At 38.4% G+C, this 10,674-nt stretch overlaps 1 protein-coding gene across 1 annotated transcript; it reads left to right on the top strand.

Moving 5' to 3' along the window:
- The first annotated feature begins 9,702 nt into the window (after nucleotides 1–9,702).
- LOC109211513 lies at nucleotides 9,703–10,674 on the top strand. Its single transcript, XM_019375048.1, has one exon. It carries the CDS (start codon nucleotides 9,703–9,705, stop codon nucleotides 10,672–10,674), a length of 972 nt encoding a protein of 323 aa, XP_019230593.1.

Raw genomic sequence — 10,674 nt, 5'->3', positions numbered from 1 at the left:
TATATATATATATATATATATATATATATATATATATATGGTGACACTAACATAGGTAAAAAATAATAAACTTGACAACAAACATGTCGGTAGAAGGCCATTTGGTATAAAAGTATTTAAGTATTCTTCTTAGTAGTTATTGTTGGTATCATCTTCAGTTGAGTCAAAACTGAAAAATATTTTGTTTTTACCATAAAACTTAGCGATCAACATTTTATTTAGTTGATCAATATTTTTTCGTTTTTGCTAGTTAAGATAGCTCTTTAATTTCTACCATGTAATTTGCATAAATTGCGTTTTAATCTAATGATGAAAATATATATTTTCCTTATTAAATGCACTACTATTACCATTGGGGTTGATAACCAAGTGCTCTAAAAGAACCAAATCATCTTTTACTGGATGCTCTTATTCATTTCCGACACGAAGCAAGAAGTTACTGAATGTTGGATCTGTTCTTACTTTTATATTTCTTGTCATTTGAATATTTTTCATTTAAGGTCTTAAGTATAATTTTGGCAAGCTAGCTTTTACAGTTTCTGCTTTGGTCAATTTTGGAACTACTAATCGTACTTGACAGAAATCACCTCCAAAACTATTACTTTTCCACCAAACGGTTCATCGATATCCAACATCTCTCTAAAACTCTAGGCGATTGTTTCGATTGTTTGACGCTTAGCCAAAAGTGATTCATCTCATATTATCACTTTTGCTTTCCTTATAAATTTAGCATTATTGCTCTGATTTGATATATTTATGATAGTTATTTCAGTTATTTGAAGAAGTATATCAAATCTAAAGTGGGTTGTAGGACCTCATAATAAAATCATTGTTGGTACATCACTTGTTCTTATTGTTGATAATATCATGCCCCTTGATCAGATATTTGCGAGTAATGCATGACATAGAAATATTTTTTTGATTCCGCCGGAGACATATAAAAAGGATAATCTCGCTATACCAGAGTCGATTTTTTATAATATAGTCTTCAAAGCTTATTCTTGTTCAGGATTTAGCTCTGATTGTGCTTTCTCAAACACTTGTATGGCCTTCTTAATATTATACTAATCTTTTTTACTTTGTGATCTATTTTTTTAAATCTCTAACACTCTTTTTATGGAATAAATTTATATATCCTAAGATTTTTTATAATTGAAAAATAATTTTACTCATATGATGCATTTAAAAAATAATTTAATTGGATCTCTTGCTAAATAATTAATAAAAAGATTTGATTATTTGGTTTTAACATAAAATATAATTTATTTTCTGTTGATTTAGATTCTTAATATTAGTTCATCTCATTTTTTGAATATTTAACCGTGATTATAATTTTATCCACCATAAAATTTATTTTTAAAGAGTAAAAAGATCGATAACATTCCACTTTTAGATATTTATGTTTGCAAAATTATTAATGGTATTGGCTCTTACCAACTTTTTTCTTTCTTTTCTCACACATTTATATTCTTAAAAAATTTCTTAGTTGTTCTTTAATAATTGGGTATATTTTTCTATATTACATGAATAACTAATAATAAACAAAATTATATTTGAGTAGGAAAGCAGTTCAAATATAATATAATAATATATTATCGTGGGAACGTTTTTTCAATTTCAACACTTTATGCAGTCCGTTTAGCATTATTTTTTTTTTTTTTTTGGTATTGAATATTATAGAGCGGTAATGTATTACCAATATGGAGGATTATTATGAAATTGATTTTATTAAACCTTCCTACATATTTTTAATAAGAGTTCAATAGACATGATTGTATTAATTTTAAAATATTATAAATTAAAAAAAGTAATACAGAAGTAATTGTAGTCCAAAAAATTAGTTATTACAGCTATGTCATTTCCTTATGAGTTCTTCTGTTTAATTTAATATTTAGAGCTATTTTGATTTATCAATATTATATTCGTGCTTTTATAATCATATATGGGCTCTCCTGTTTTTAAATATATTTGGACAATATAATACATTTTTTTAAAATTAAATTAGTAATAGATTTTTTTTTAAAAAAAGTATATCCTAAAAGTAATAGGATTACAAGGCTAATGTCTAGAATTCCGATTATGTCCTTTTATTATGAGTTATTATGCTTAATATTAAAAGGTTATTTTTGTAATCCAACATTTTATTCATGCTTTTATAATAATATAGATAGTTAAAGAAAATCAAAGTACTCTTATTAGTTATTATTTATGGGGTTAGCATGAGAAAGGTTGGCGACTGTATGATTCATAGGTCTAGACGAGTAGAATGGTAAAAAAACACTTTCCTAAGTAAATCATAGTGCTCGAGTCTCTTCAAGCAAGAGAATGTAAGCAAGACAGAGAGATAAACATCGAATACAACTTGAAATGGTAAGGAAAACGGATTTGTTGTATTTAAAAGTAAACAAAAAATTCATGCAGGAGAAAAAAAAGGACCTAAATTTGAGAAAGAAACCAATATATGTGCCATGCTAAGGACAAAGAGTTGTTTAAATAAGGACCTTTGATAGTATTTTGACTTCCAAGTACTTCCTTCTTGTTGAATGAATATTGGGTTGGTTTTTGTTCTGAATTACTCATTTTATTTTTTCAATTGATTGTATATAACTTTAAATTTACTGACTGTTTGACTCTCTCTCTCTATCTATCTATCTATATATATATATATATATATTCCTACAGATGTATGTTGCTTTGTGTAAGTTACGAGCAGCGTTCTAGAAGAGATACTTATTTATCAGAAGACAACACATAAACATATTAGTATGACAAAAGTATTGTTTTTTAATTTGTCTATGAAGTGTAGGTTTTGTGTTTTATATTTTATATTCTTTGAATCGATGCAAAAATATTAATAGGCTTTTATATAGAGTATTATTTTTTTTTCTTTCTGTCTTCTAATGTCTTTGACTTTTGTTGATAATGATGTTACTTATTACTATTGAGTTTATCTCAATCTTATTGTAGTTAAATTGCTCGATGAAAACATTAGAGGTTATAATACACATATGTAATTACTCAATTTATTGTATAAATTTGAGGTGAATTTTTGAAATGACTTACGGCCATATCTTCAAAAATTGCTTCTTTTGGTTCAGAAAATTTGTTTAAAATTTGAAAAACATAGTAGAAAGTCAAATTTAATTTTAAAAACAAATAATGGACGGAAGATACTTCAAACTTATTTAAAAATATCATATCTTCAAACAAACTTCCTGATTTACTCATATTAGTAAATAATAAACAAAAATATATATGTATACGGTGGAAATCGGGGCCACCCGATTTCGTTCTTCGATTAAAAAGGTGATACCGCGTCGAGAGGCCAGGACGCCGAGCTCGGGGTCGAGGCTCCTTTCCCATATCGAGATCGAGGTCGAGGTCGAAATCATTTGCCGAGGTCGGAAGAAGGCATACCTCGAGATAATACCGTTATGATTCAGTAACAGAAAAAGCGAGATACCCGCAAAGGCCCGAAGATCACGGCGTAAATTGCGGAATGGATTGACCCTTGGCGGTTAGACAGCTGTCATATATGATTTCCTACTGTAATTAGAAGTGTACCTTATTTATGACTCCCCTATTATATAAAGGGGAGCTAATTCATTTGTAAGGGACGTTTTGTTTTACTAATAAGAAAATACATGCACTTTGTTCTCTAGCTATTTTACTTACTATTCATCAGAGTTGCTTTATAACTTGCTATTCCCACTATTCCACCTCGAGACTGTCATAATTCGAGGTCGAGATTTGGCTTGCACACCGGTTTGACTTATTTTATTCTTAAATTTATATATTTAATTCCTTGATTATCAATTGGTATTGGATTGAATCACATATCCTTAAAATCACAATATAAGTTTAATTGTTACTCGGATTTCAGGGTAAACAGCTTGGCGCCCACCATGGGACTAATAATAGTGATTGTTTCAGTGCTGATTCTGATAACACACGTTATTTTCACACTTGTTCTTGTCAAGAATTTTTGTTCAAAGGTTAAAACATGTCAAACTCATAAAACGCACCCGTCCATGGTGATGATGATCTTAAATTTCACGGAGAAAATGATAACGTAATTGCTCCAGGAGCCTGGGTGCCAACGGCTAATCTCGAGGGAGTACCGGTCGTCGATCCAGTCAATATCAGTTCGCACATTGCTTTGAATGCGGATTTAGGCGCGGACCCCGAAGGGAGTGTGCGCAGGGAAGGCCGATCTGGTGGCCAAGGAACACAGGGCGTGGGAGACGGGGGAGTTAGTCTCCAGGTAATATTCGAGATGCTACAGGCTCAGCAGGCCGTTATTGCTCAGCTTCAGAGTCAACATAGAACTCCAAGTCTGGTCGAGCCGGAAATCACTCGGTGTACCGAGATAGTGCCGGAAAGGTCGAATGGTAACGGATCAGGGACTGATCCTACATGTATGTCACGACCCGGATTTTCCACCCTCGGGGGTCGTGATGGCGCCTACTCGTGGTAGCTAGGCAAGCCAAGAACCTTTACAAACATTAACCTATCTTGTCTCATACATGATTAAATAATTAAATTACAATGAATAAGCAGTTAAAAAGACAAGAAGAAGAAAGAAAAAAAAGTAAAATTTAGCGGAAGTCTGAACTAAATATAGAAACAGCGTCTAGAACGTCAATACTAGTCTCTACCCAGCACCTGGTGTCACAACAATACACGGACTGTCTAGGATTACTACAAATAAGAGTTTGAAATAAAGGACATAGTCTGTTTCGGATACAAATGTCAACAGAACACGAAAATTGAAAGAAGAGATGTCGGGCCTACGGACACCAGCAAGGCTACCTCGGAGTCTCGTGGATTGAAGGTCGGCTCCCTGACTACTGCTGCGCACCGTAAGCTGCTCCGACACCTGGATCTGTGCAAAAGAGCACAGAGTGTAGCATCAGCACAACCGGCCTCATGTGCTGGTAAGTGCCTAGCCTAAACCCGGCGAAGTAGTGACGAGGCTGGATCGGACTACCACATAAACCTGTGCAGTTATATATACATATACAGCGGGATCGAAATACAGGGACAAGTAATCAATATGGGAGGGGGAGTATGCTATGGGGAAATAACAATTTCAAGTAAAAGTCGTCCAGTAACGAAGGAAATAACACAACTCAGACATTAATAAAGAAATAGAAAGCAACAAGTGCACGGCATCACCCTTCGTGCTTTTACTCTCATCCTCACCAAGCAATGATATAATAAAGTGTGCACGGCATCACCCTTCGTGCTTTTACTCTCTTTCCTCACATATAATCAATAGAATCGGCACGATATGGTACATCGTGCGGCACGGCATCACGCTTCGTGCTTTACTCTCTTTCCTCACAATAAGCAAACAATGCACGGCATCACCCTTCGCGCTTTACACTCTTTCCTCACAATAAACAAACAATGAACGACATCACCCTTCGTGCTTTAACACTCTTCCTCACCCAAACAACAATCACAAACAAGGGGCAAGGGAATAAACAAAATAATAAAAGAAATCCCGGCAAGGGAACACAATTAAACAGTTAAATCCCGGCAAGGGTACAACATCAATAATCTCAACGTCCCGGCAAGGGAAAATAATCAATAAACAACAATATCCCGGCAAGGGAACAATTTAAGTACTCTTTCTCTTCCTTTCACTTTTATTTCATATCTCACTTTACCCACTTGAAGCCAATGCTCCAAGGGTTGACCATTTCATATACGTTCACAATTGAAATAACTTGAGCCAATGCTCCTCGTTGTTCATAGGTCACAATTTCCCTTCACAAGCTTTTCACAACAGATAGGAATCATTACCAAGGCAAGAGAAATACCACGAAATCAAGATATTCGCAAATTAAAGACTCACGGTCATGCTAGACACCAACGTATAGATACTCGTCACCATGCCTATACGTCGTACTCAACAAGAATCAATTAGCAATAAGACTCAACTCCTAGTCCTTAAGCTAGGGTTAGACCAAACACTTACCTCAATGCCTTGAATACAACTCAAGCCTTAATTATAGCTTTACCCCGCGATTCCACCTCCAATTCGCTCGTATCTAATCACAAATTACTTAATTACATTACACAATGCCTAAGTGAATCAAGCCCAATGCATAAAAATGAGTTTCCCAAGTTTTACCCAAAAAGGTCAAATGCCCCCGGGCCCACATGGTCAAAACCCGAGGTTTGAACCAAAACCGATTACCCATTCCCCCACGAACCCAAATATGTAATTTGTTTTGAAATCGGACCTCAAATTGAGGTCCAAATCCCCAATTTTTTGAAAAACCTAGGTTCTACCCTAAACACCCAATTTCCCCATGAAAATCTTTGATTTGAAGTAAAAATCATGTTAGAAGATGTTGAGGAGTGAAGAAAATGAGTTAGAAATCACTTACCAATCGTGTTGGAGAAGAAAGTTTGTTTGGAAAATCGCCTCTTATGTTTTGGGGTTTTGAAAAGTGTAAAATAACTGAAATTCCGTTTATTTATACCCCTATGAAACTTCCTGTGCGGACCGCGCATAAAGGACCGCGGCCGCACAGGCCTCCCTGAAGACCTGCAGATCATAGCCCCGTGCGGACCGCACAAGGCCGACCGCGGCCGCGCAGCATCCACCCGCAGACCGCTCAAAGGCGACCGCGGCCGCGCTGGCCCTCCGCGGCAGCACGCGATTTCTCGCGGACCGCGCAAGAGGGTTCAGAGGCCTGCAATATTTCCTGAACCTGCAACATCTGATCTTTTAAGTCTAAGGCATCCGGAACCTACTCGAAACTCACCCGAGCCCTCGAAACTCCAACCCAAGTATGTACTACCTCAAAAACATCCTACAAACATATTCGTGTGATCAAATCACCAATATAACATCATGAACATCGAATTAAGCCTCGAGATCAATGAGATTTCTCAAAATTCCTATTAAACTCAAATTTCCCATTTAGGGTCCGGATCCCGTCAAACGACGTTCGTTTTTAACCAAACTTTACAGAAACATCTTAAATCACATATAAAACCTGTACCGGGCGCCGGAACCAAAATACGGGCCCGATACCAACACGTTCTAATCAATTTTCATTTCAATTTTTCCTTAATAATTTCAGAAAAACAATTTTACTCAAAAATTCATTTCTCGGGCTTCGGACCTCGGAATTCGATTCCGGGCATACGCCCACGTCCATATTTTCCTACGGACCCTCCGAGACCGTCAAATCACGGGTCCGGGTCCGGGTCCGTTTACCCAAAATATTGACCGAAGTCAAATTCATTCATTTTAATACCAAAATTTAGCATTTTTCACACAATTTCACATTTAGACTTTCCGGCTACGCACTCGGACTGCGCACGCAAATCGAGGCGATTCTAAATGAGTTTTCAGGCCTCGGAAGCACAGAATTTATTTAAAACAGGTGATGACCCTTTGGGTCGTCACAATTTATGAAAATGCTCGAGGAGCTCACCAACTAGAATTAGAGTACGGAGAAAGAAAATAGAAGATAATAGACAAAAAGTAAGAAACATACAACTCCCGACGTTGATCAGATACCGGGGGCACCCCCGATCTTAAAAGGTTTGGATACAAAAATGTTTGTGCAAAAGCCTTTTCCTCAAGTGCGGCTCTGAAGCCCATTCCTACGAAGTTCCGTATGCCGGATATACCTAAATACAACGGGACAACCGATCCTAATGAATACATCACTTCGTACACATGCGAAATTAAAGGAAATGACTTAAATGATGATGAGATCGAGTCGGTTTTGCTGAAAAAATTTGGGGAAACTTTGTCAAAGGGAGCAATGATTTGGTATCACAACCTGCCACCAAATTCCATCGAATCATTTGCCATGTTAGCAGACTCCTTCGTGAAGGCACACGCCGGGGCCATAAAGGTCACAACAAGGAAATCAGACGTTTTTAAGATAAGACAGAGGGATAGTGAAATGCTGAGGGAGTTCGTATCCCGATTTCAAATGGAACGCATGGAGTTTCCACCGGTCACAGATGATTGGGCCGTTCAAGCTTTCATCCAAGGGTTGAACAAGCGGAGTTCGATAGCATCACGACAGTTGAAACAAAATTTGGTTGAGTATCTAGCTGTAACTTGGGCAGATGTCCACAATCGGTTCGAAGATCAAGGTTGAGGACGACCAATTAGGAGCCCCTTCCGGTTTAGTACATCCAAACAGGTTAGCAGTTAAAACCCCGAGGGACAGCGACAGGGAACCAAGTTCAAACATGGAACAATATCAACCATATACCACGGATAAAAGGAACAATGGTTCGGGACGTAATCCCTCCCGGAATAATCGAAGAAACAATCGAGGATAAAATTCACGGGACTTATGAGTAAAAGCGATTTGCAAGCCGATCCCGTAGAGGCACCTCGATTATCGGAATGTAACTTTATCACTGGCCTGATCTTCTACACCCTCTCCCTCCTTGCCCGAAGGGTAAATAGAACCATACCAGGCCTCATCCTCAAGGCGATGTACAGCTTCCTCACCGTCCTCATATTCTTCACCACGACAAGGCGTAGTCGGGTCGTAGCCACAAGTAACCCAAGCCTCACGAGCCTTGACCCGAGCTTCCTCAAAGTCTGCGGCAGGGACGGAGCCCACCACATGTAACTCACGAAGTACATCCAATCGGGCCTCAGCGTGAATCCACTCTTCATACAACTCACAAGGAATGTTGGGGAAGTCAGAAGCCGTAGATGAAGAAGGTCGTGCAAGTAGTTTGGCCTTCTCGACCTCTAGAGCGGCAACTTCATCATAAAGATCAGAGGTCTCTTTATCCAAATCCCCAATCCTTTCATCAAGCCGTTCTTCTTTATCCCTCATTGTCGATAAGTCATTTTCTTGCTCAGAAGGACGGGTTCGGTTTGCCACTTCAAGGAAATCCACCCTCCTCTGAGCCTCCGTCTGAGCAAATTCCGCCTTATCAAGCTCTTCCTATTTCTAAGCAACCTCGCCACTAAGAGCCTCCTCCTTGAACTGACATTCTTTGAGTTGGACTCGCAGCAAAACCACATGGGCTTGGAGATCGCTGTATTGGGCCTCTACGCCCCTACTAAGCTTAACCTCCTCCTCTTTTCTCCTCAACATCCCTTCAAGGACGCTACATTTCCCCACAGCCTGCACCAACTCCTCGTCCCTCTTCTTTAAGTCCTCCATCAGGACCCGCACTACCAAAGCGGGAACAACTATAATGTTATGGGTCAAAGACATCCAAGTTTTTTGTGGAGTTCACCTAGTGGGAGTCTGAACTCATGGCAGCAAAATAATCCTAGACCTCAGGGTGAAGGACTACCAGGTTTTCAGTTACAGCAGAGGCAACAATACCAGCCACAATAGCCAAGTCAATCTAGTATGGAAGCTCTCATGAAGGCATTCATCAATAAAATAGATGAAAAATTTGAGACTTAGGGCACAACTATACGGAATTTAGAAAGACAAATGGGACAAATTGCAAATTTGTTATCTGAGAGGGCTCCCAGTACTCTTCCCTCTGACACTGAAAAGAACCCAAAGGAAACAATCAAAGTTGTATCTCTCAGAAGTGGAAAAACATTGACAGACCTTGTGGTGAAAGCAAGACCTAAGATGGTGAACAAGTAGACTGAGACACCAACAGAGAAAAAGAGTAAAGAACAAAAAGGCCAGAGCAGTGGGGGTACAAAAGGAGATTGAAGAAAGTAGACATATGCCAGCTCTACCATTCCTTCAAAAGATGAAGCGGGAGAAACTTGACAAATGTTTTGGGTGGTTCTTGGATATGCTCAAGAAACTTTATGTGAACATTCCCTTCACAGAGGTACTCACTCAGATGCCTGCTTATGCAAAGTTCTTGAAGGAAATCCTGTCTAGCAAGAGAAAATTAGAGGAGACAACAGTGGTGAAGCTGAATGCCCACTGCAGTGCCATATTGCAAAAAAGAATTCTCCAAAAGTGTGGGGATCCAAGAAGCTTCACCATACCATGCTTGTTGGTGAGTGAGAAATTCGACAAGGCCCTCTACGGTTCTGGTGCGTCTATAAATCTAATGCCTCTGTCTGTATTCCGGAAGCTGGAAGGTGCGCTTGGAGTGATAAAATCAATACCAGCGTCCCTACAACTGGCTGACCAGACCACCATTTTACCTGAGGGAATCATTGAGGATATTCTAGTGCGGGTGGACAAATTTGTGTTCCTCGTAGACTTTATTTTGGTGGATATGGAGGTGAACAAGGAGGCGCCTCTAATTCTATGGAGGCCATTTTTATGTACAGGTAGATCTATCCTTGATATATGTGACGGGCAGCTTATGCTCAGAGTGGTAAATGAAAAAGTGGTGTTCCAGATGAAGAGGATGATGAAATACCCCACTGATGAGGCATCCGCCTACTTGTGTTTCAAGCTAGATGTTGTTGGGGAATTGACTGAAAAATACAAGTTTGGCAAGCTTGTGGGGGATACTCTAGAGAGGTGTATTACTCAGTCTAGTACAGCGGAGGATGAAGATCCTGAGATAAAGAAAGAGGCTGAAGCCCTTGAAACTGAGAATCAAGTGGTTGATGAGGAGAAACTTAAAGAGGAGGCTTCTAAGCCTAATGTGGAATTGAAAGTCCTCCCCACTCACTTGAAATATGCTTTCCTTGAAACTAACAATTTTCCTATGATTATTTCTGCTACTTGA

Source organism: Nicotiana attenuata, unplaced genomic scaffold (assembly GCF_001879085.1).
Source record: "Nicotiana attenuata strain UT unplaced genomic scaffold, NIATTr2, whole genome shotgun sequence".
Taxonomy (NCBI): Eukaryota; Viridiplantae; Streptophyta; class Magnoliopsida; order Solanales; family Solanaceae; genus Nicotiana; species Nicotiana attenuata.
Note: the sequence above shows the minus strand (reverse complement) of the source record. Positions and strands in the feature narration are given on the sequence as shown.